Raw genomic sequence first — 26,506 nt, 5'->3', positions numbered from 1 at the left:
GCGGCTCGCACTCCCCATTTTCTCTGTGAAACAACCCCTGTGCTACGAATACGAGTGAGCTCGTGCGACTGTCCGAAACCAACACAGCGTGCGAATCGCGCTAGAACCAAGTTCAACAAATATACGACTTTTATTTCTTATTGCCGAAAATAACCAGTATTATGAAAGCCATTTTCCCTTAAACACCAGAAGGCTGTTCGTTGCATCAGTACGGTGGGACCGGTCAGATCGGCCCCGTCCAAACGACCAGTTGCGGAAGGGCACATCACTAGTTCTTCGGTGGCGGACCTGACTTCTCTTTGTCGCTGCCGAGTATATCCTGTTCAAGTTCCCAGAGCTCTATGTTCTGTGTCCGAATGGCCTTCTTTACGCATTCTTGGTAAATCTTCAGCAGCGGAGCGCAGTGGTCTTCCCTTCGCCCCTTCAGAAAGTGTTCGGAAAACCAACTGTGGAAGCACGCATCGTACTTCTTCTTTAGTTCGTTGCAGTCTTCTCCAACGCTGTTCATTGTAAATGCCCTAAACAGGACCTCGTTTTCACTTCCAATTGTAAAGACTGACTGCAGGGCTGCAGGCACTGCAGGCGTCAACCGCATGCTCACAAATAGCGCTTACTCGCAGAATGATGATGATGGTGGTGCTGTGGTGGCTACCCTTTGTTATAAAAATGAAACTTGTTCACGCGTGGTGGGCTAAATAAACACAAAAATTGTAAAATAGAAAATAAATTAAAGACCGTGCGAATTGGGAGTAACTCTACTTCTCTGAAATCTTCCCTGTCCTGCGCGCGTAAAAGAAGCAACCGAAACGAATACTGTAAATCGGCAACAGACGCAAAATATCGCGTCACACTGAAACGTGAAATATGTAATAAAACATGCACAATTAAAGCACGCCTCCAATCTGCACCCGAGTAGTAATATCAATAATAATACCGATAATACCAAATACTGGTACTATTTTAGAATGCGGAATGACAGCGCACGACGACGAGACCAGTCTTGGAGGGGGTAGGGGGTCTTGGTTTCGTCTGGTCCCGTATGCGCAGCATAGCACACGCCGTGACAAATGTTTTCAGCTGATTTCGGGCGTCTTGCTTTGACGTCGGTTTGTCGCCAGAGGTGTAAACAACCAGTCGAACATATCGTATTATCAGAATGGAACCGCGCGTCGTGTGTATAAACGAAACCACGATTTGACTCGTGACAACCGTCATGGCTGACGAAATTGGTGTCGAAGCTGAAGAGGATTCGCAAGTTCCTCTTCACGGTTTGCATATTTCCTTCGTTACATAGACTAAAATAGCTCTGGGATTTATCAGCTAGGGACATTTTGCAGTCTGATTTTTAGTTGGTGTTTAAAGGCTGTGCTGATCACTTTAGTGGTATTAATGTGAATATCAGCTGACCACAATCCATGCACCGAAACGTCTGTTGAAGGACGTAGCAGTACAGTAAACACTCAGTTATTGCTTCTAATAAATTTGACAACTGGTTCTCTGAGCTGCGCTTTCAAAGCTGCACGTGAGAATTTAATGGCCCCGTGCCAAATGCTGCGCTGCATGCGGCCCGCATTTCGCATCTTACTGCCTTTTGCTAGGCACAAACGTACTCATTGTGTATCTTATTGCAACTTGGCTTGCTCATTCTTGGCGCTGGGACGGAAGCTGCTTACTGACTGACCTCAATTTTTCGGCGTCCGGCTTTTGCCTTTTTTTTTTGTTTGTTTCTTCCAAGGGATCTCTGTTTCCCATCGCCTTGGCAGGCCGTTGCAAAAGGTACTGGGCGACGCCGGCCTGTATTCCTACTGCGCCATCTGCGCCCTCTCGCTTCACGACCTTTTTCCTGACGAATGGGATAGGTAAGTGGTGGCGGCTGAGTGTATAACGTCTTTCGCCTTCCCCCTCGACTGCCGACAGGAGATACTCAATTTATGAGCCATTGAATGCGGGGTGACATTCATTGCATTATAAACTGAGGCTTTCTTATATTTTTTTTCCGTTCTTGGCGGCACGATTCATCAAATAATGGCTGGAAGGTAGCACTTTGACACCTTGGCGGTCGCTTGCATTTTCAAGCGCAATTTTTCTTTGCACAGCTGGACGTGCAAGCATCAGGCATGTTGGAATCACGTGACAGTTGACGATAGGCCGCTTTTCCCAAAGTTTTGATGGTGCAGCCAGCAGCCATCATTGGGCCCAGCAGTGCACCTCGCGAAACTTCGACAATACAAGCTCTGCTCATGTGCTGGCTGTTGGTCGTGACATCAACGAGCGGCCAGGGCCACATTAATGTGACTTGCCTCCATAATTTTGTCCCCCGCTGCACCTTGCTGATTGTCCTTACTGTGGTGCAATGTCACGTGTTATATGCACGTTTAGGTTTGCTGATTTACTTTGTGCTATTTACTGCCTGCTTTCAAATGGGCCTTCTACACGGGTCCCATGAAGGAACATTTATCACAGTGGCCAGCAGCTGCAAAGGATGTGGGAATTCACGGAAGCATGACCGATGTGACCGAAAATGATCAGATTGTGCAGTACGTGGTAGCGTTGTATTCAGTTGCTTCTATACTGCTCTGCAATACTGCCGTCTTGCTTGCTTCCCGTTTATTATGATGGAAACAGCGACCGCTGTTTCTGCCACAATTGATTACTGATTTCCCGGCAGTTAAGGCATTTCTGTGCACTGAATCAATGCTAAAATGGCTGGGGAAGGTTGGGCTTTGGTTTGAAACCAGTGTGCTGGTGGCTTTCAGTGTCTAATGCAAACTTCGCTCATGTTCACTGGTGTGGCATGCGAGCGGGCAACCGTGCGTGTGTGCTGCCACGTATGTGCCACAGCACCTGTGTTAGGCCAGGCTGCACGAGGTGGCGGCACTTGGCCGCACTGGTGCCTGACGGAGCATGGCAACAGCAATGGCTGTGTGATGTTCCACGCTGTGCCCCACCGAACGCAGAGCAATATCTCGACGCCAAAAAATGTTCCGTGCAGCACTCTACGATGCACTGATCGCAAGACACGGTTGAAATCGCCACGCGACGAGGTATAGCAGTAAAAACTTTGGAGCCTTGCAACTATGTCGGGGTATGCTACTGAAAGCTCATCGCTCCTTTAAGTTCTGTCACCTGTTCAAGGACAAGAACAGAGATATTGTTGCCAACAGTTTTGTTTTGCGGAAGCCAAACCCGAGTGATTTGTTCATTCACCCACACTTGCGCTGACTAGGGAGTGCAAGCGGTACGAGCACGGCACGGCTCGGGAAACGGCCTCACATGCACTAGGTCATATCTAAATCGAAGCACGTGTGAAGCAACTCTTCGGAAGCATTATTTGGTTTTTTTGTACTCAGCCACGCGCTAGACGGCATCCGTGGTCGCAGGTGACTGTAGCGTCGGCCTCTGGTGCGCCGTGTTGCTTTCGTTCACAGCATGGTGTTATTCTCTGATCATGCAAAGTCCTGAAGGGCAAGAATAGCGCCACCACATAATGTGAGTGGGATTACTAATCTGTTAACACCACGGCTGAGAATCGGTCAAAACGGAGCAGACGACGCACGCCGGTGTTTTTGTTATCGGCGAGGTGCGGGTGCAATGCGCAGGCACAGTGGCAGAGACATGTTGGTTAGCGGTGTTTCCTAGTGAAGAAATCGCTTGCTAAACTTTTCAGTGAATACCTGCTATATATTGAGGAAAACGGAGGGTAGGCACGCCAGCTGTCTTCCCGCACCGGACTTGTGGTGTATTATGGGCTGCTTGTTGGGATTGGCTGAGGCCGCCCAATTCCAACACAAATTATATCAGCTGGCAGAATGTTCTATTTTCACTTAAATTTAGTGCACATTAGTAAGAATGCTGGGGTAAACTATAACTGTGGAAGCTATGAATGAACACGCAAACATAGAAGGAGTTAGTGTGGCTCTATGCTGGCTCACGCTGCTCAACACAGCTGTCAGGCATGTTGCGCTTGTCTGATTAGCACTGGCCAGCTAGCATAAGCAGCAGTGCTGTTTACGCGACCCTGTTTGTCGATTCATACCCAGTGATTTATGACGCATTATCAACTGAAACAAAGATACGGCCAAAGCCGAGTCCCAACAGCTGTCGTATTGCTGTGCCCTCTGGGTGGTATCCAACAGGCTGGTTTGCAGGCAACGGCAGCCTCGGTGAGCATGCTAGCCTGTGCTGTGGGTACGTGCCGACAATACGTCATTGCTGATGTCACAGAGCACACGATGCAGCAGAAGAATTGAAATTCTTTTGAGTAAACAAAGCATTGTTTGCTACTGGACCAGCAGCAGGGGTACTATAAAGCACTAATTTTTGATGACACACTTTGTCTTCATGGTGCAGGCGTAGAAAAGGGCTACATGGCTGTGACCTAATGTTGCATACACTCGAAGCTTCTTGTTTACGCTGGGCCGGGTAGGGTCGCCACTGTGCTCCACTACTGAGGACGTTCTGAGCCGCTGCGCACTATGAGGCTATAGTCAGACGGCAACAGCGTCGAAGGCACGTGGAGGTGCTCCAGAACTCTCACGACACTTCCTTGGACCCCGGTGAAATCGTGACGAGGCAGTGCTGGAAACAAAGACTCTGCTTGCTCTTATTGCGGAAAGCGGGCCAGAAGAGGTCCTGTGAGCATGATGCATGCCTGCATCTCCCCTCCCCCACGCCCCTTTTTTAATTTTTTCTTTTCTCTCTCCTATTATCTCACTGTATTCATCCCCATCTGGAGTAGCAAGCCCTACTGTTAGTGGGGATGACCTCTTCAGCAGGCGCCTAGCGAGGATTTTTGTTCGGCCACCCTCCCCCTTCCGAAAGAAAAAAAAGCGGGGTAGTTTGCAAGCGCCCTTAAAGGCTATGAAGATAAAATACATGTTTGGTTCATTAGAATGACTGCCTTGTACCGATAACAATGATATCAGTTTTATTGCAAACTTCAAAGGAATAATCGATATATTAAATTAAACATTTGAAGCAGTGACGAATCCCCGCCCACTTTCCGGCGGCGATTTCACTATGACAGCACAGGATCTTGTTGGTACGATTGGCGCCCAACGACCTAAGTCACCGCCAAGGAACATGATTGCGTGATTGTAGAGGGGCCTCCATTGATCTTATCTTTTGAATTTTAACGTGCAGTTAACACACTCATAACTACGTTTTAGTGCTAGCCTATATATATACCACTCCTGTGATATTACGTAACTGCAGCGATAAATTTAAAAATTTTTGACATTTGTTGCATTGCTTCGGTTGGAAAAACGTCTGTGATTGGAATGGGGCTGTGGGAGTTACCAAAGGGTAGTGCTATCAAATTGAACAAGGTTGTATTTTGTCTTCAAATAGGCCCTTTACTGTCTCTTTCATGATATTGGTGTTGATTATGATTGTATTTGTGCCAGGTGAAGTTGTAAACTGGACGAAAATCCGCAGACCGCGTGGTACAAATCTCTGCCCGTGCTAGGGACGTACATTGCACGCACGGGAACCTTGTGCAGGCATTGCATTAATCGGCTATAGTTTCATGCACTTAGCTGCTTTCTTTAAATGTGTGGAGTATGATGAGTGTGACATCCGCAATAAATTGGCGTAGGCCATAAGAATTAGGTTTTTTATTTAGTTGTTCTTGTCCAAAATGAAAAATAAAATGTTTCGCATTCAACGTCCGTACAGTAGCGGCCAGTGTAAGGCTAATGAAGTGCATTCTGTGCAGTATACATCGAATCTATGCGCTTGCGTTATGTGTAGCGCAGGTCTTATCTTTAAAAAAACGAGACCCTATGAATTATGCATACAAGAAGCCTTAGATGACTAGCAATAATTTCAACAAATATCAACCCTAAACACACAGACATCACGCGCAAGAACAGCACTGTTAATTACACGAACATGGCAGGATTAGTCCACACGCAAAGTGGAATAGTTCAGCCATCGGTATTTGTTAAGTCATGCTAGTTTAAATTTGTGCTTATGTTTTGAGTCTCAACGCGGTCCATTTCGTAGCTTCTATCAGGACTCCGGGCGGACATGAGAAGCTTGCACTTTGTAACATAATGAATCTGTTTGACATTTCGGCACAGCCCAAATGTAGAGTCTGCTGTAATGAGCTTGGTGTTCTCAAATTGTTGCATTACGTATTACCCGTCAAGTTTTCAATGCTTCGTGCATAAATGCCCTATAGTCTGCCTGAAGGCGTGCACTATCCAGTAACTTTTCTGGAGCAGCCACCCCCTTTAGTTACCACTCGCAGATGAGGTAGAGCAGGTCACTGCAAAGTTCACCATTCATTGCTGTATCGAACTTTATATTTAGCAAGAAACAATAATAACGCAAAGATGGCGATGTCTGACCATACTCTTGCGGTTAGGCATGTTCTGTGCAAGCTGAGCAAAATATTGGTGTGTTTTAAATTTTGTCGTGAGATCTGAGGAAAGAGTTATAATGCGGTCCTACAATTTGGTTTCAAACTTTAATGAAAGGACATACTTTTTTAGCTGACGCGTGCGCTGCCATTTTTCAGCCGAGTACACACTGCCGTTTTTACAGCTAAATGATAAAAAAGTATTTGCAGTTCATGAGCATGGCGGCTCTGAAATGTACAGGGCACACAGGAGTTTTTTAGTTTTCGTTAGAGATGCGGGAAATGGAAATTATGTTGGGAATCTCCTTGGTCCACCAGAAAACGGAGGATTGGGCAGCTGTGCAGAACCAGCATGAGCTTCGGGCATGCGTGGTAGTACGATGCCCGAAACAAGTCAGCATTTTGTTTCCCGGAGTGCACCAAGAAAACATGCGTATTGGCATGGCCCGGCATACAGAAAGACCAAAGACGACCATGCTTCAGCATGAAGCAGACAGTAATGACACAGTTAAACTATTTCCTTGATTGACAGCGACCGTGATGTTCAAACAAGCATGGTTTCAGGCTACGACAGGATCGATTGGCTAAAAATTGCAAGGTTGTTTATCGTGATAATTCGTCGGTCATTTCGGTTACTTAAGAACTGCTGACGATTCCTCAAAATGTCCTTCATGCAACATTTTAGAATGTATACAGCAGTTGTGGGTCCAGGAAGAATCACCTGTATGTGGGGGGCCGGGGGAGAGGAAATGTGCTGGTGCTCTTGAGAGGGCCTGTGGTCTGTAGCCCGTTTATGTAATTAGGAAATTCTGTGGTCACGCACGACTGATCGAGCCTTGAAAGAACGATACTCCTGCGCCCACAGAACTTCAAAGAAGGCCAGCAAGAGTTAAAGGAAAATTCTACCAGAAAGGCATGCACGTTAGTTTCTTCGCCACCAGTACGTAGGTCCTTCACTTGCTCTGCGCACGCTGCTATGGTTTTAAAATTGGGTGTAGCAGTGGATGCACGCGTCGATATGAAACGCCGTGACAGTACACCCATCCTTGTTTTTATCTGATCAACCCCCGATTAGAAGTGAACGCCTTCTAGCCTATCTCGCTGACATTGGCTTTTTAGCACTCATCTCATACCATGTGTGACATCAGGGCCACCCAATGCAAATAGTGAGGGTGGTTCTAGGCGTTTTCATAACGTGCCAGGGACGTCACCGCCATCCCTGTTATGTTATGGCGCTCCGAGCACACACATAAACATCGTCGCTGTTACCTCTCATCTTATTCATCTTCGCTTTTTAGAGTAAGGGCCCTTTACACCCATATATACACTATTTTTATCAAGTACATCACAATCATCGCCATGGCATTTTAACAAATGTGACAAAACAAACATTGTCTTGGCGCTCTTTGGCCTCAGACGCCCTTGCACCAATAAAATATACATAGTAGTAGTAGCTGAAAGCAGTGAAGAGGCGTCTTGGCGTGGGGAAAAATTAGATGTGGGCACTTAAAGACAAGCAAGGCAATGTCATCACAAATAAGGATAAAATAGTCGCAGTGGCCGAGGAATTCTATAGGGATCTGTACAGTAGGCGGGACATCCAGGATAATGCCAAACGAGAAAGTAGTTCAGTGGAGATAGACATCCCACCAGTAACGACAGAAGAAGTAAGGAAGGCTTTGAAAGAAATGAAAGGGGGCAAAGCACCTGGTGAGGATCAGATAACAGCAGACCTCTTGAAGGATGGCGGAGAAATTGTACTTGAAAAACTGGCAAACCTGTATACGCATGCCTAATGACCGCAAGTGTACTGGAATCGTGGAAGAACGCGAACATCATCCTAATCCATAAGAAAGGTGACATGAAGGACTTGAAAAATTACACACCGATCAGCTTACTGTCAGTCGTCTACAAGGTACTTACCAAAGTAATCGCTAACAGAATTTCTGCAACTTTAGATTTCAGTCAACCTAAAGAACAAGCAGGGTTCCGTAAAGGATATTCAACAATGGACCATATTCACACGATCAATCAGGTGATAGAGAAGTGCGCTGAGTATACTGAACTCCTATATATAGCCTTCATAAATTATGAAAAAGCATTTGACTCGTCGGTCGAAACCTCAGCAGTCATTCAGGCATTACAGAACCAGGGTTTAGATGAGCATTATGTAAGAATACTAAAGGATATCTACAATGGGTCCACAGCTACCATCATCCTCCATAAGGAGAGCAGTAAAATACCTATAAGGAAGGGCATCAGACAAGGAGACACAATCTCCCCGATGTTATTCACAGCATGTTTACAAGAAGTGTTCAGAACATTGGATTGGGAACAGGTGGGAGTAAGGGTTAATGGATGAGTAACCTCAGATTTGCTGATGACGTTGCCTTGCTAAGTAACTCGGGGGACGAATTGCATAGCATGCTTACCGCACTAGACAAACAGTAGAACCGTGGGCCTGAAAATTATGCAGAAAACTAAAGTAATGATCAATAGCCTTGGCACAGCACAGCGGTTTGAGATAGGTGGCGAGGACGTGGAAGTAGTAAGCGAATTTATCTACTTAGGCCAAGTTGTGACCCCGGATCCCAACAGTGAGGCAGAGATAATTCGAAGGATAAGAATGGGGTGGAGTGCATTCGGGAGGCATTCTCAGATAAAGAATGGCAGCCTACCATTGTCCCTTAAGAAGAAAGTGTATGACAGCTGCATCTTACCGGTACTCACCTACGGGGCAGAAACTTGGAGGCACACTAAGAGGGTTCAACTTAAATTGAGGATGACTCAGCTCGCAATGGAACGGAAGATGATAGGTGTAACATTAAGGGACAAGAAGAGAGCGGAGTGGGTCAGGGAACAATTGTGTGTTAAGGACATATTAGTAGAAATTAAGAAGAAGAAATGGACGTGGGCAGGGCATGTAATGCGAAGGCGAGATAACCGTTGGTCATTGAGGGTAACAGAGTGGATCCCTAGAGAAGGCAAGCATTGCAGGGGGCGGCAGAAAGTTAGATGGGCAGGTGAAATCAAGAAGTTTGCGGGGATAGATTGGTAGCAGTTAGCACAGGACCGGGGTAATTGGTGAATAATGGGAGAGGCCTTTACCCTGCAGTGGGTGTAGATAGGCTGGTGATGATGATGATGACGAATAGCTCTTTCTGGAAGATGGTAAGCCCCGCCTAACTTGTTCTTGCTTTTGCCGGCCTCGGCCAATCGTGCAGCTGCCCGTTATACACCTCGAGCGCTGCGGAAATACATATTTATGTGGAGCAGTCACCTTTTTTGCAGATGTAATGTATTTACGAGAGAGTGAATGTTTCTGACACTGTCGTAGTGTGGTACATTCAGTCTGTGTAAGTGCCAGGTGTGTGTCACAGACCAGTGTAGCGAAACCGACATGTTGCATGCAGCTTATTTTAATTTCACTGCCTTGAAATTTACTAACAGTGTCTCCGTAAGCAGTATTTTCTCAGATGGTCATGCTACGGCTATACACTACCAGGTAAATGGGTTTTGTGTGTGTGTGCTTACATAATTTAGTGGAGCACTCATACCTGACAGCACGCCAGTTACGCTTTCCAGTATCATACCTCGGATATTGATCACTACCCCAGACAAGCCAAATGTGGCATAAATTTCATGAACACTCTACGACAGAAGTATGATAGATAATCCAAAATTATAGTCGGCAATCAGCATGCGACGAAAATTTAATGCTGGGTCGTCTCGATGTGAAGTGAGCGCTTGCAAAAATGCATGTTACATTTATCCTCCGCAATCAGCACGAAGGCGGGCCTGTAGAGTAATCCGTGCCCGCGACTGAGCTCTTCGAAACATCACCACATGACTCGGGGAGCCTGCAAAATCCAGCACAAACCGAAATCAGAGGGCCTTGTCCAATACCACACTCTTCCGACGACGCCTTTTATCACTTGAGAACTGCCTACCCGGTATTCTTCAAAAGTGCGTCCTCCGAGTGATCAGCCGTTCGTTGAAGTCGAAACAGCTTGTGTGTGTGATTACTAGCACGTTCATTCCTTGATTTCGCTCCGCATTTGAACATAACAGTTGAGCGTCCCCCTCCCCCCCTTTTAGTTAGTCTTGTAGTTAGTCTTAGCTGGATTAAGTTTAGTTAAACGTCCTTAGCATTTCTGAAGCTAAACTGGGTATTTTTTCATTCCTGTACGAGTTATTTCATATTTTCCGGACTTGAAGACCATTTCTTTCCGGGGTTTCATTAACTTACCTTGGTTCTTGCTATAATGCGTGAGTGGGTATATATTTAACGAGGCACATCTTTCGAATATGTAATTAACATTTTCGCGTGGCTTGTATTCCCCATAAATGGCACAAGCAGGATTGGGGTAATCATATTCTCGAAACATTCTTTTCTCCGACGTACATATGCATACTCGAAATAAAGCTGCATTTGTTGTCTGCGCTTCAAGATGAAACGCACCTCTCACTATGCCATATCAGGTCTAAACGGAGCGACAAAAGAATTCACTTGTGCCCAACGTATTCAGAGATGACAGGGGTGATATGCTGCTGCTGTCGCCGATGCCGGTAAGAGCGGCCAAAGAGCGCGCAGAGCCGCGTCCCCGAGTAGCTTTTGTTGGCGTTCAAGCACTCTACCAAGACGCAGCTGTTTTTTTTTTGAAGTGCCCTAAATCTGCTGTTTGCTTACAGACATTACCATAACACGTTGTTGAGGGCGCGGAAAGACAGAAAGGAGCGAGAGAACCAAAACACTGCGCAAGCCCCTGTTAGTCGTGCAGCGCTTCTCCCGTAGACGCTGCAGAAAGGTGGCGGCAGGCGGCGCAGCCATCGCGAAGCTCGAGGCATGTATGTCGTACGTTCGAGTGTGAGAAATGAGCCAGTGGGTCGCATGGCCATTCTCTTTGTTCTTCATTGGGTGAAGCTTGCGTTGAAAGGGGTGTCATTCTAACGAGGCCAGCGGTCAGGTGAACCGAACTTGCATTTTGTCTTCTAGGCCCTGCTCATCACCAGAGACATCTTGTGCCCAGCTCTTGCCAGCGGCAGTGGGAAAAAACGAGTTCCTGAGCAGAACAAAGTGTGCGCAAGGCTGCCTGGGATTTCTATGCTGGGCAGGTCCTGTTTTAGAATGTTCATCTGGGGTACAGGTGTGCGGCAGATGTCGCCAAGCAAAAATATCAGCTCACAGAATGACCGTTTCGAGTGGAAAGAAACAGCACAAGCACTTTACAGATCCTACGTCAAACATGCTTACCTCTGCCCAGGCGGAATTGCCCGTGTTGACTGGGAGTTCAGCCACGTAAATCTGTTGCGTCAGTCAGGGCTCAGCCATCGCGCCCCCCTTCAGGTGGCACATCATTGTGGCATTGGCTCCTTGCGAGCCTGTCCTGCTGCCCTATGCGGGCATGTTGTGTGGACTGGAGGGGCTGTATGTGGTTGGCCTCTTATCATGGTGTCATCCCTGACTTGCCCTGGAGAGATGGCATTTTTCAGCTATTTGCTGATCTCGTGCAACGGAACGGCTAGGTGTAGTTCATGCATCAGAAGATCTCTTCATGATGGCTCTTGATTTTAATAAGTACAAGGTGTTTTTTTTTTTTTTTTTTTTCACAGTATATAGAGTGTTTTGAGGTTTGTTAAAACATGAATTCGTTCTTTTTTTAGTGTGGGTAGAGGGACCCTGAACACTTTGCCACGATGTCTAGTAGTAGCAGAAAAAAACAACTTGCACAACAAAGTTTTCTTTTCTGGTTTTGTTGCAGGGAATTTTGCGAAAAGTGTCTCCTGCAGCTGATACGGCACCTGGGCTTGCCGTCACAGGTACGGGCGGCCCGTTGGCTTTGTGCTTTGCATAGCGCTGCATCACATTCATGTCTCGCACATGCGAAGTGCACCCATCAAGGCTGCTGTCGCCTTATTGCCAGTAGTGTCACAGGCACTGTTGGACCAGCTTGGCGGCCTAGACTGACAAGTGCCAATGAGGTGCAGCCCTGCTGCTGTGCAGGTGGAGCACGTGATGCGGGCCCTGATGATGGGCGAAGGGGGCGAGCTGGAGCCCTTCATCCACGTGCTCAAGGAGGAGCCCGGCCTGAACGGCAACTGCCTGCGGGTGGTCGAGGACCTCGTCCTGTTTGCTGTGCACGGAGGTGAGGGCCCACGCGCAGGGCTCGCGAAAGCCACGCTTTGTGCACGTTTTCGCCTGCACTTCCTCGTCAGTTGGTGCATCAGAATTCCCTTGGCAACAAACAACTGCCTCTGGATCGTTTTGCTTCTGCAAGGGTTTTGCGAAGGAAAAACCAGAATTTTTTTCAATATTGGGGAACAAAACCACTAAAAACTGTACATTTGTAACACAGTGTAGACCATAGTGCGGGACTGGATGTAACGCGGGTTTTTGTGACCACCGGTTAGCCTCCCATAGAACTAAATGCATGCGCATGCCCGGAGCACAGTACCGTTAAGGGAGCAATTTTTTGGCGGGTCCGCTGATTGCCTGGCACAGTTGGGGCATCGTTTTAAAGGAGCCACGAAGAGAAGACACAAGTTTGGTTCATTCAAAAGATTGCCTCGTTAGAATCATGCTGACACCACTTTTAGTGTAAACTTCGCTCGAATAAGCTACATAATTAGGAAAAAAGGGAATGGCCATGCAACCCACTAGCTCATTTCTTGCAACAGAACCTATGATGTCATACCAGCCAGCTCTACGATTGGCGGAGGGCGCCAAAAAGCAAACGTAAATTAGGCAGAGCTTATAAGCTTGCCGAACGAGCTGTTTGCACTTAAATTTAAAGCACATTCTTTTTAAAGCCGTAAGAATGGTGGGACAAACAGTGGAAGTTACGAAAGCATACGTAAACATACAAGTACCGATGCGTACTGCTGTTAGTACTGCACGCACTATGCTTGATTTAGCTGCACAGGACTGCGGGGCTTTTGGGTGGTCTCAGACGACACTGGCCGATTGATGCAAGCAACGGTGTCTTATGTGACCATATTTCTTGAGCGAGCACGCTGTTTCACGAAACGATTTTTTCCCTGAACAAAAACAAGCCAGGTGGGGACACGCGGGTCGAAAAAACGTGATTTTTTCGAAATATGCCGATTTTTTGTTTACCCTTGCATTATCATCTTTGACTATCGTTCTTTCATGGGTAAAAAAATGAAAATGAAATACGAACGAGAACTTAGTGGAATGACTCGCGGTGACCCGAGAAATCGTGCAATCAAGCCGAATTTCGGCCATGTTTGAGAATTTATTCCGCACGGCAGCGTGGCTCACCGCCATTTCGGTCACTTCGGAAAGGTAGATGGGTAGATCAAGTACAGTGGCTAGAATAGGAAAGTGTGATTAGCGGCGTGCAGCGCCTATGAGGCGCTTTGAAGCCGCCGATAGGGATCCGCGAGGGGGCGCGCGCGACCGTTTACACGTCGCCTGGTGAGGCGCGCGCGGATCGTCTGCAATGCGATTGCTGCTTTGACCAGAGAGAAGCACCGGTTGTTTCCTGTGGCGTAGCAGGTTTAACTGCCGCCAAAGCAGAGCCACAATTTTGTGCCGGGCCGCTCTACGGTGTACAAGTCCTGCAAAAAGAAACTGTCGTTGTTTGGCGTTCCGAAGGACACGCATCTGTATTGGCACAGTGGCGACGAGCAACACCACGGACTGAGAAGCGGCTCGAGGAACACACCGCTGTATGCGAGCTACACCTCGGCGAAAGGTACAGCTCCCGGCACATTGAACATACCGTGAACGGAGAAGTTGTCTCAATCTACAGGGGCAGGCCTCGGTTGCCCCGGAGCTGTGCCCACGCAATTTCCAATCTTCCGAAGTACCAGCCGAAACAACTTTCCCAAGCAGGAAGTGTCAAGCGAGAAGCTCACCCGCAGCCACACCCAGCAATAAAAAGCTAAGGATGGTGACTGCCCTGTGAGTGCAGAGTTTAAAGAACACCCATGCTCTTTTTCTGTCAAGAACTTGACCCTGGTTCAGCAACATGAGGGAAACCACACGCTGAGTGTTTCGCCATTCACAGTGGCTTACAGAGTGTGTCGCACTGCGCAGGATAAAGCCCGTACACGTACCCTTGCCGACATTGGAAGCATTTACGAAACATCTGACATACCAAGAAGCCTGCCACTCTCCCTGTCCATGACTATCAAATTCGTTTTGGTCCTCTGGCTGCACTTTTACACGAAGGCATTGAAAAAGGAGAAGGCATGCCTTTTCGTGAAAGGAAGAAGCATTTAAAGCTCAATTGTCTCGTGTAACAGCAGAATCGAATGTCGAAAATGCTTTTCCGAAGACAATTCGAGAAAAAATGCTTGAATTTGTTCACACACACATACACACACAAAGAAATATCAGTGAAAGGCAAGGGCTCATTGAGCAAAAAAATGTGATGGCTTCGAGCCTTTGCAATTATGAACAAATCATGAGAAATTCACCAAAAGTGAGTAGTTTTTGTCTGTTTGTAACGAGCACGTCGAAAATAAAATGCGTGTTTACCAGTTACCAGTCCTCAATTCTCTGATTTGCTTCATAAGTGTCCGAGCCAGCCAGCTATATTCGGCTGTCAAAGTGCACCCAGTCGGTTGCAAACTTCGATTGTAGTACTTTAAAATACGACATTCATTGCATCTCAGTTTGCGCAGCCACGTAGAATAGCTTTGAAAAAAAATATATTCGTACTCCATATTCCGCCGCCGTCGCAGCGAACGTGTAATCGTGCGACAGCGCCACCTGGATTTTCCTCCTACAGCGTCACGCGGGAGAGGGCCCGGTCATCACACTTTCCTATTCTAGCCACTGTAGATCAAGCCATGGAGGATGGATCAAGCCTCCTCCTCTCGATTGAGCCGCGAGCCGCTCACCAGCTTCGTATCTCCGCATAAAAAAATAAAAATAAAAAAAATTTCTTCCCGCTTGTTTCGCGAGCTCCTACTGGGCATTTAAATCACGTGAAACAAAATCAGGACCGCCATTGGCTCTTGCCGCTTGTGAGCCGCCCCTGCATCGTTCCATTCGCTGCTTCGCGCTATCTTTTCTATTTCCTTATCGTGTGTTTTTAATCGTGAACGGTGAGCAGAAGCATGACTTTTGTCGCCGGAAGTAGCGTACTTCATGCCGGTACAAAGGAAAGCGCAAGCGGCGCAGCATTGCGACGACCAGGGATTTATACACACCCCCCTAACACCCCCCCAACACACCCCCAGAAGGACTTCGACACCCCCCCAAAAAAATTCCACAACCACAAGCACCCTGCCTAGGGATTTATACAACACCCCCCCAAACATCGCACCGACACCCCCCCAAAATCGAAATTCTGCATAAACCCCTGGCGACGACCACGGCCAATGCCGGCACGACCGGCACCGTGAGGCCTAACGGCACCGGGTCTTCAAGCGTTGCAAGCGCGGCTCAACCAGGCGGGGCTGATTTTATCAGCGACGATATCGGCTTTATAACTCCATCGGAGAAGAAGTTGTCAGCCTTCCAAGGTGAGGAGACAGCCAGCAATGGGAGCGGTGCAGGTGCAGTTATCTGTGAAGTCGGCGCTCTGACTGACCTTGAGAATGACGACGTGTGCACGATGTGTGCAAAGTGCGAACTCGTCGTAGTTGACGTAGCGAACAAGCGGAAGGGCCTCGCATCGGTACTGGAACTCAAGTGCTAAAACGAGAAGTGCCCTGCGGGAGTGATTTCTTCTGTTTACTCATCGCAGCGTGCTGCCGCCATCAGTCGCGGAGGCCGCGACCCGGAACTCTGCAGAGGAAGTCCCCGTGATAGTTTCGCCGTCAATGTGAAAGCGGTACTCGCTGCCTGCGCGGTTGGCATCGGACACGATCAGCTGTGCAGGTTTTGTGCCAGTATTGGTCTACCGAAACCACTGCACCAAAAGACGTTCCACAACATTTCCAAGAAAGTTCGGCTGGCGCCTCGTAGGTGTTGTGAAATCTCCCCCCCTACCGGATAATGGCCGCCGCGAGAGCAGTCTGTCTTGATTTTACCTAACCGGCCAAACCGCTTCCGCTCACTGACTAGCCAGAGTCACTGTTAATTATTGATAGTGACGCTGGCCAGTCAGTGAGCGGAAGCGGTTTGGCCGGTTAGGTAAAATCAAGACAGTCTGATCACTTGCAGTTGCGAAACTACACAAGTTAAGGCCCAACCACACGCACGCGTAAAACCGACGTACTCGCGCAACGATGTAAACCGGCGTAAGTGCGTAAGGAACCGGCGTACTCCGGCGTACGCCGAATGCATTGGTACGCGCTTGTTACGCCCAAATCAGAGCCCGCCAGACATCGACGCAAACTTTCTGGCGCACGGTGTTGACGTACACCTCTGGCGGTGATGTTATCGGCGGTCAGGTCGCATCACAAGACAGTGAATTGATAAATAAACTAACTTCACTATTCATTATGCGTTAAAACGAAGTAATTTGTAAAATACGGTGACCAAACAACTGGACAAAACACGCGAAGCAACGAGCAACTATGGGAGCAAGGCAGTTTTACCAGTTTTACGCCAAATGTAGTGAAAGGGTTTTGTGCCTGCCAAGTATGCATACTAATCCTTAACGTTTTTTAATGTCACAAGAACTGTTTTAGTTGTTTCTGTATTAAATATACGTAGTTTTGGGAGAATAGGCATTACTTGCTTTATTTGAGTTAAAATGTAGTTGAACTGGTCGCCACAAAGCTGAGTCCGAAGTCGTCGAGCCACACTGCGCGGCGCATTGGTTTGCGCACGCGTTGCGGCGATATGTGGTTACTCGCCCTTTCCGACGTCGTCGGCCGGCGTAAAGGCAGCGGCGTATGCGTACGTCGTTGCGCGAGTTAGTCGGTTTTACGCGTGCATGTGGTTGGGCCTTTAGGATTGCTGTACTGGATGGGAGCAGTCTGTCTTCATTTTACCTAACCGGCCAAACCGCTTCCGCTCACTGACTGGCCAGCGTCACTGTCAATAATTAACAGTGACTCAGGCTAGTCAGTGAGCGGAAGCGGTTTGGCCGGTTAGGTAAAATCAAGACAGACTGCTCTCTCGGCGGCCATTATCCGGTAGGGGGGGGGATTTCACAACACCTATGAGGCGCCAGCCGAAAGTTCATGTTGCGGCCACAAAAGTCGTCTCTGACAACCTTGCTGAAGCAAGGCAAGTAACTGCATTGCAAGCTGGTCAGACTGACGTCAGCGTGATGTTTGATGGTACTTGGCAGAAGCAAAGACACAAGAGCCACAACAGTGTTGGCACTGCCAACACTGGCACTGCCAGACACTGGTCTCTGCCTGGATTTTGGCGTGCTGTCAAACCACTTGCAGCCACCACCAAAAGCAAGCCTTTCATGCCTCTGTGTGTGAAAAAAATGTCGACTGCTCGTCCCGTGCCATGGAGACGGAAGCAGCACTGCGCATCTGGCACAGGACGGTATCGTACAACCCGCAGTTCACTGTAGTGGAGACAGCCACCGCCCTCGCAGTGTTGTGGTTCAACAGGGGCCACACTAGGTTTGAGCAAGTTCTCCAAGAACTGGGAATCTTCCCTTCAGAAGAACTGGTCAGACTAGGCAGTGCAAGTGACCAGCGGAGGATCAGGCAGATGTCTGCTAAGCTCACTGCTGAGGCTAGGTCCCATCGCCGCAGCCTGGGGAAACGGGCCCGTACCGAGGACTCCACCCGCAAGAACCGTGAGGGTGAAGCTTATGCAGCAGGAGCGTTCTAGTTTTAGTACCTCAGTGTGGACATTTCAGACTATATCCCCACCAAGTTTCATGTTGTTTGAGCAAGAATTTGTGAGTCTGCCAAAGAAATAAACTTTCAGTTGTGTTTTTCTCAGCTTGTTGTTTTTGTCCGTTTTCTGAGTTTGTGCACACTTATTTTCCCACTTAAAGTTGTTGTATCACGATGAAATTTTGCACAGATGTTAATACAGTGTAACCTTGTTACAACAGATCTGCTTACAACAGATATTTGGATACAACATGCTGATTTGCAATGCTTGGTTGGTCTTCCTATCTGTGCCATTGATTAAACTTCCTTTACTGCAGATTCTGTTACAACATACATTCGGATATAACAGACCAGTTTGAAATGCTAACAAGTCCACCTTCGCGTCTCAGTGGACTTTTCAAGTGCAGGAAACCATTCATTTGTTAGGTACATTTTCAGAGTTTGCGTTTCTACGTCACAGTTGTGATCAAACGAAAACAGTTTGAAACAATTAAAAATAATTGTGAATAGAAGTGAAACTTCTTGCATCCACTTGCAGTATGCATAATTGTGATGTCATGGCAATCAAGTGATAGGATTTAAAATTTAAGTGTTATACTGCAACAGATAAGATGCTTATATATGAAAGTTAACATCATTGAAACAAAAAAACGTTTGCCCTCATACATTATAGCTGGCTAAATCTCCAAGCTTAGCAATGAGATCTTTACTTGCATTTCATTTATATTCATGTGAAGACAATGGAAATGCAACTGTAGGTTGAAGAGACGTGAAAGAGAGTAATAATAGTATGAGTGAATCAGAAGTTTGAGAAGGTGCCATACAACAGGAGCCCAGCAAATGTAAAAAGAGTCGTTCATGTGATTTTGTGATGTGCTTCACAATGTCGCAAGAGGATGAAACTGCTGGAAAACTCAAGTCATCCTGAAGGTTTGTTGGCCTAAAATACCAACCTGTTTAAGTTGTAACTGAATCTTGAACCAGCATACTTTTATTGTGTGATTTGTTTTTAACAGTTGAGAAGTCCAAACTCTTGTTATAACAGACTTTGTCTATGATTTTGTAAAAGTCTGTAGTAACAGTATTTGGATTGTTCATACTGCTTTTATAGCAGACTGAAATCATGATCACTATCATGGTCTGTTGTAATGAGGTTGTACTGTATAACACGTAGAGTGCACAAATCTTGTTCATTGTGCAATTTGTGTCTAGATATTTGTGATGGTCATAAAACAAAAATATACAGAACAAGAAAAGGTACACTACCGGTCATTTTTTTTCGTGGTGAGGAAAATGAATATGAGGCTTTTTAAGGCAGATTTGTGCACTCTGCAGCTCATAAGGAACCACCTAGGCTATTTTAAAAGTTTCAGAAAAAATTTTTACTGTGAAAAAAAGTGTGCTCAAAAAAGCCATTTTTCTGTGAGTCATGCTGCGTAACATTTTATCCGGAGCAGTTATTCGAAATCTGATTGCATGTATGACCAGGGGAGCTCAATCTTCACAAGCTGTGAAAATTTCAGTCTCCTAACTTCATTATTAAAAATAACGTTGTTTCGAGGAGCATGTCCCCTTAAATACAGTCAGAGAGAGAATTAACTTTTATTTGCACCCGTCTAAAATGACGAGGGAGAGGGCATTAGCCTAGACCCCCGTTCACCCCCTAACTGTTGGCCTGAATCCCTTGGTATTCAGCGGCGGTCAGGGCCAGACCGATGACTTTGCGTTGCTCTTCTGCTTCATGGTTGAGTAATAAGATCTCCCAGGATTCCACATATCTTTTCGGGTCGTTATAGAAAGGGCATGTCCAGACCATGTGGACTAGGTCCGCAATGCTATTGCAGTGAGTGCACTTATGAGTAAAGACTTCCGGATGCCATTTGCTGTATAGTTGAGGGTTCGGGAACACCCCGGTTTGCAATTTCCTCCACACAACTTCCTCTTTTTTGCTGAGCTGTTTATCCGCCGCCGGACAGGTCTTGCGACCGAGCTTATAATGAGAAACTATTTCTTGGAATGTCCTTAGTTTTGTCGCCTGAAGGAAGGGGTTCCTCGGGTGGAGGTGGTGAGTCGGCTGCGATCGACCGGTAAAGTGAGGCCTCGGGCGGTCGGCCGGGCACCATATCAGTGAAATTTGATCTGCTGGTACTTGACCTTCTCTGAGAATTTTGGCGTCTGCAGCAGAGACCCTGCCCATATCATAATTCTTAATGGCTGCCTTAGAGTCCCTAACCACCACCCTTGTACCGGTTTGTGCTATAGCTAGAGCAATAGCAACTTCTTCTGCCTCAGTTGCATTTGTGTTTTTGACGGTGCAGCACGAGACCGGGTCTCCACTCTCACGAACTACTACGGCTGTGTGTGCGGTCTTCTTAGTGTCGTATTCGGCAGCGTCCGTGTACAGCACATCGGGCTTCCCTTCAAATTTGGCCTGCAAGGCGATAGCCCTATTTTTTCGTCTGCCTTCGTGAAATACCGGGTGCATGTTTTTAGGCAGCGGTGTAATCATGAGTCTCTTCCTAGTTGGTCTAGGTGCGATATCAGTCTGCTTGGAACACTGAGACGGTTCGAAACCCAGGCGCTCCATGATGTTCCTTCCAGTTTTACTTCTCAAAAGTCTTTGATGCTGCGGCACCGCGGCGGCTTCTATGAGCTCATCCAGAGTGTTTGATACACCTAGTCTTAGAAGCTTTACCGTCGGGGTGTTCGGAGGAAGACCTAGTGCGGTTTTGATCCCTTTCCTGAGTGTGATTTCAATTTTATCTTTCTGTTTTACAAAGTTTGAGATAGGGTGCAACGAATAGTACACGACTTATGGCGAAAGCCTGAACCAATCTCGAGAGATTGGCCTCCTTCATCCCCACATGCTTGTTAGAAATGCGCTTAAGTAACCGGCACGTCTGGCTGGTACTCGCTGCAAGTCTCCCGATAGTTTCAGTGTTTTTGCCATTTGTTTGTATGCGCAGCCCTAGGACTCTAATACTGTCTACAGTCGGAATGGCATTTCTATCCACTCGTAAAGCAATGCCGTAGCTCTTGCAAGGGGGACTGTTCCTTTTCCTCTTTGGAGATGGTAGAGAACTGCTCACTTCGGCCCCTTCTAAATACAGTAAAAAGCAAATCAAAGGCAGAAAACGGCTTGCCTCGGTATGGTGGCACCGTCTAGGTTCACTAACGGTAAACAAGGCTTCCTAATTGGCTTCAGAGCGGTCAGTTCCTGTGATGTCAATGCAGACCACGAAAACGCACGATTTAGCGGGAAAATGAAAATTTCAACTTAAATTAATTAATTTCTCAGTGAATAAAGCATCGTTTGCACCCGAACAAGCGCCGGGGGCACTCTTTCGAATAACACAAACTTGTGTTTTGTCTTCATGGCCCCTTCAAGGCTGCTCTCGAAGAAAGAAGGACGGAACCGGCCATGTGGCGCAGCCAGTGCTCCGTTCTCTCCTCCTCCAACTGGGACACAGAAAGGGACAAAATGGGCACCCTGCAGCTCGCGTGATAACCACCTCGGAAAATAGAGAGCCCCCGTCTCTAGAACGTTGTGCAGATAAGCAAGCAACAGCCCGTTCTCATTTTGAACATCTGGAGATGGTGAGCTGCGATGGCGGAGGGTGCCGAAAAGCAACCCCCTTGGGCAGCGCAAACGCTAGGGGGAGGGGGGGAACATCTGCTCATAGAATAGACGCTGGGAAACACAGCTGTGCTCCCTCAGGGCAGGAAGATGAAGATGAACAAGGAACGAAGGTTGCGATGGGGTTGGACTTGCGCATGTTTTGTTGCCGCTTAAGGGGCGGCTTTTCGTGGCTGGATGACAGAAAAAAGGGGCTGCTGGGAGGTGTTCTATGGAGGCGAACACCATTTGTCTCTTGTTTCCCTGGCCATTGGTACAGGAGCATGCTGTGACATCATTGCATCCAGGTGCACTACGCGAACACTGGGTGCGCATTGAATTTGTGTAATCTTTTCAAGGCAAAGCACGCTGTCGCTTGTGAAGCGAGTCGTCGGCAAACATTTGACCCAAAGCTTTGGCCGTTAGGGCGAGTAAGGGCCACACTAACCTAGCCGCAACATTGGCAGCGTTTTGAATATTCGTCATGTTGAATTATTCAAAAGTACGTACCTCAGGTATTCGAATTCAAAAATCAAATATTTTCACATCCCTATGTACTATTAATGCCATGATTACTTGAAATAAATTCTGTGCACAAATGTTCACTTGCTGAGGATTAATTTTTTTTTCTCTCACAACTCGGTGCCAATGAGTACAGTAAAGCTCGTTAATTTAAGCTCAGTTAAGGGGAGACATGGCTCTTAAAACAATTTCTTTGAATTTTGAAGTTACCTCTGTGATACTGGTCAGTCTTGCTGCTTTTTTTCCACTGACTTGAAATATGTCATTATTTTTTGAACCATTCAATTAGTTCCCGAGATAATTAGAGATAATTAGTCATTTTTGGAGGAACAATAGACGAAACAAAACAGTGTTGGTCACAAAACTATAATCTCTATATTTTCTAATACTATGAACCCTGGCGAATGCAATAACAGAAGCGTTTTTTTTTTTTGATGCACCACTTGGAACTAACTTTACAGCTCGTTAAACATTGATGTTTGAAATGGGCGTTCAACATGGTAGCGTGCCTCTGGTGCCACAAAAATTTAATTTAGTGGCGCCGTTCGCTGTTCAAACTCCATGAACATTGTTTACGAAATCACCTGCCATAAATGGGTAGCAGGGAGTCCAGACGTGGCTTTTTTGTGTTCTGCCTGCACCGTGTGGCGCGATGTCCATTCATTCTAGCGCCCGCCCGCTAATTTGGACACTGCTTAGTTCGAACAATTTTATGGTCCCCTTCGAGTTCAGATCAACGAGCTTTTACTGTGTTTGCAAAGATTGCCACCGTCTTCCCAGTATGCACGTAATTGCAAAGTGTGGTTGTGCGGATGTGTCACATGTTGGCTGGTTTTGAAACTAGCCAGCAATTATTGGCCATATTTTGTTATTTTGAGGCTTACCCGTGCAAAGTGGTCTTGATTTCGTGAGGTTTGAGAGATCCTTCAAAGTGCACATTTGGTACGCACGTATGTCAGTCGTAACTTTTTTGACATCATTCTCTGTTCCACAGCTGCTTTCTGAGAAGCCGGAAAAGATTAGTGTTTTGGTGGGACCTGTTTTTGCACAGTGCAGTTTGTCACGTCACAAAGTACTTTTCATGCTTTGCTGGAACCTATCTTGGGCATCGTTTGGTCTGTCATTGATGTCACAAAATGCCTTTGATGTTTTGCTTGCCATCAACTGTAAGTCGCCTGAGGTGTTGCAGGAAGCTGGCCTGGCTGTTGGAGAGTCCTTCCAATTTCTCCCTGCTCTTACGCTGCAGCTGAGTGCCTAGGATTCCGCCCCCCTTTCTGTTTCCCCTAATGGTAATTGGCTGTGCTCATGAGCGCGGGGGCAAAGATTTGTGTGGGCAGGGTTCTAGAAAGGGCCCCTTCCAGGCCGGTGGCTTGTGTACCTGACAAACGAGGTGGCCGCCTGCCCTCTCTGACTCGTCGTTCTTCTCTTCTTTCCCCCCTACCTGGCACCACAAGGACTGGCCACAGGTGTGACAGGTTGCAGTAGCATGCATTTTCTACCAAAACTCTCTGCAAAATTGCATGTTTGTGGCATGTGCTGTAGTTGCAGCGGCCCTTCAGCACCTTCTTGGCCCCATGGGTTTGTCTAGGTGCCCCTGCACCCGTCAGCACCAAGTGTCTTGCACAGTGTGCGCAGCATTTCTTTTACTCGGCCACACGTGCGTGCCGCAGTGGTGCCAACCTTTGTCCGCTTCTTGTCAGAACCGAGGCGACAAAAGCAAGCCTTTCCAGTGCCCGGGCCAGCCTGAAAGCAAGTGTACTGTGGGTCGGGCTGCTGCCGCTCGCTGGCATGCAATCTGGCAGTACCAAAACTTGCCACGAGTGTGCTTTTTTTTTGTTTGTTTGTTTGGCCTGTAGCACGCTGTGGCTTATTTCGCGTGGCCCTGTCAGCCACGCGGGTCATGGGGGGCCAGCGTTTGCTTTGGCAGAGGAGTGCGGGAGTGTGGCTTGCTGGATGTGCGGTTGCGGCCCTCCTGGCCGCCAAAAATAAGCTGTGGAGGTTTAACAGTGTGTAGGCCCCCGCACAGGTTCGTCTGCACCGTCCAGCGCTGTTCTTAGAGGGCCCTCAGGTGAAAGCTGCGGGGGTGTTCGCGAGCGCCTGCAGCGGGAGCAGACTCGGACTGGGTGAACCGCAGTGCGTCTGCAGGGCACGCAGCCTCCTCCCCGTGGCGAAGGCAGCGAGCGAGCTTCCAGCGCGGCTGGCACAGCCAGAGCATTGAGGAGCGTGCCAGAACTCGGCATGGGCCCACTTCACTCTCGCTGGCATCGCTGGAAGCTTGTGCGAGCAAGTGCAGTCTCGTAAGAGCATAAAACGTAAATTTGCAAGGAGCCTTTGACGTCGCCTTGCGCCTTGGTTTGGACAGCCAACCATTTCAAGGTCATTTCCTTGAATGAGGCTGGGAAAACAGACCATGCTGTCCAGCCACGTTATCGTTATCGTCCGATGTGGCTTGAACGGGAAGAGGGCCAAGTGACGATACCCACTTGGCACGTGAAATGCTCCTCCACACAACCTATCAAGTTAGTATGTAATGAGTCAGTCGCTTCATCTTTGTGTAGTCCTTGTTGTCAAGCAAGGAGGAGCTGTGCTTCTCCATCACCTCCCTTTATCTGACAGCCTGTCAACTAGTGTCATTTCCTGAATGGCTCCAAGAGTTCGGTGATGAGTTCAGGCTACCTCTGGGTAGTCTCTCTAAGCTATAGAAGCTGAGGTCGGTATAATAGCAGTCAAAAAATCGAGGCCTCTTTCTTAAGGGAAATATGGTTGAACACAAAGCATTCTCTCATGCAACCTGATCAGTCGGTGTCTGCAAGTACAAAACCCAAACTGCTTCCACTGGGTCAAAATGGTGCAGTTGGAGAGGCGACGGCTTCGTAACAAGAGGGACCCATGTTCGATTCCGACCATGGGGGCAGGATTTTTTTTTCTTGTGCCCATGCCTATCATCATCGTCGCTTGTGAAACCTGTTGTGTAAAGCTGGCTTTTCTGCAGTGCATTGGGGTGCGACATCAGGCGCCATAGGTGAGGCCCAGAAGGCTTCACTTTGAAATGGCTCCGGAGTGGGGTGGTCATTGCATCCAAAGGATTGGCGCACAATCCCAGAAACGGCCTCTGCTTTGCTCTGAGTGAGATTTTGCAGTAAACAGCTAGGTATTCATAGCCAAGTGTGGAAGTCACATAATCCAGAAGACTCCAAGGGTTGTCCCTGGTGTCTGTGACAAAACCACCGTCGGCCCTTGCTGCATATCCCTCCCACCCGAAAAAATAAAACTCTTTCGGATCCTCTGCTCTGAAAACGGTTGACTGGTGTTCGTGACAACATGACAAAAATCAGCTTCTCCATGAGCCTCGCAGAGTTCTCTGTTCACTCAAGTGTATGAAGCCTTTGCTTAAGATCGCTCTTTGTCATGCGAAGAAATGGCAAGGACCAGAACAAGGGCTCGTCAAAAGCCAAGACGTGCGCCGTGGGGTAAGCTCCAAACAAGCCTAGAGCACTGCCATCATCACCCCCACTCATTCATTCACCCCCACTCGGGAGCCGGCCAATCGAAACCTGCCAGCGGCCGGTGGCGGAGGCGATCTCGTGGTGGAGAACAGAGAGATGGTGAAGAGAGACCGGAATGCTGGCGGCTGGGTGCCCTGACGCGGGCCACGTCCAAGAGGTCCTTCGCAACGGAACACCTGGCGCCCTCTCCCGCAAGCAGGTTGTCTCGTCGACATCGTCAGAAGGCAGCAACGTTCCAAGAGAGCTGCGTCGGCTCTGCAGCAACGGGAGCCCGGAGCGCGTTGCCCACCCTTCAGGAACGAGATGTCACGCCATGACTGTGCTCCCGGGAAGGGAGGTGTGGTGGACCATTGACAGTAACAAGCATGTACTTTCTCTCCATTTGCTTGAACTCTTTAGCATTTTCTATACTGTGTTTTCGCAGCCCCCTTCTGTGCTTTCGTTCTCCAGTGTTCCTTAGTTTGTTTACTCTATTGTGCGTAGTTTGATGTGGGTTTCAGGTGTCATAAACTAGTCTCGTTTCGAAAATTCCTTCTTCTATTTATTATTGTCCCCCGAACCTGACACTCTTGTAGAAGAAATTACCTTTGAGGACGTCCTCGTGGAAAAGCTGCTGGAATGCCAGGGTGACCTGCACTTTTCCTAAAGCCCCTTCAGTGGCCATTGTGGCGAATTTCCTCTCTTTCGTCCAAGCCTGCCGGATGAGAGCTACATGGACATGATATTGTGGTATTGGCACTCCTCATGAAACAAAGGCATTGCGTTAAC

The 26,506-nt window shown here is 47.7% G+C and overlaps 1 protein-coding gene across 3 annotated transcripts in view; it reads left to right on the top strand.

The window, feature by feature from the left end:
• The first annotated feature begins 907 nt into the window (after positions 1-907).
• LOC144147419 (transmembrane and coiled-coil domain-containing protein 4-like) overlaps positions 908-26,506 on the top strand; it is a 164,237-nt gene continuing 138,638 nt past the window's right edge. Inside the window, exons 1-4 of one of the 3 annotated variants that reach the window (XM_077679550.1) lie at positions 908-1,268; positions 1,736-1,859; positions 12,127-12,184; positions 12,369-12,510. In XM_077679550.1, the coding sequence (XP_077535676.1) occupies positions 1,214-1,268; positions 1,736-1,859; positions 12,127-12,184; positions 12,369-12,510 (379 nt within the window). In that variant the 5' untranslated portion in view covers positions 908-1,213. The remainder of the gene's footprint in view (positions 1,269-1,735; positions 1,860-12,126; positions 12,185-12,368; positions 12,511-26,506) is intronic. The other 2 variants (XM_077679551.1, XM_077679549.1) reach the window with 2 other exon arrangements.

Source organism: Haemaphysalis longicornis, unplaced genomic scaffold (assembly GCF_048455015.1).
Source record: "Haemaphysalis longicornis isolate Haplotype H1 unplaced genomic scaffold, Haemaphysalis longicornis Haplotype H1 scaffold_7, whole genome shotgun sequence".
Classification (NCBI taxonomy): Eukaryota; Metazoa; Arthropoda; class Arachnida; order Ixodida; family Ixodidae; genus Haemaphysalis; species Haemaphysalis longicornis.
This window is presented reverse-complemented; position numbering and strand designations above follow the sequence as displayed.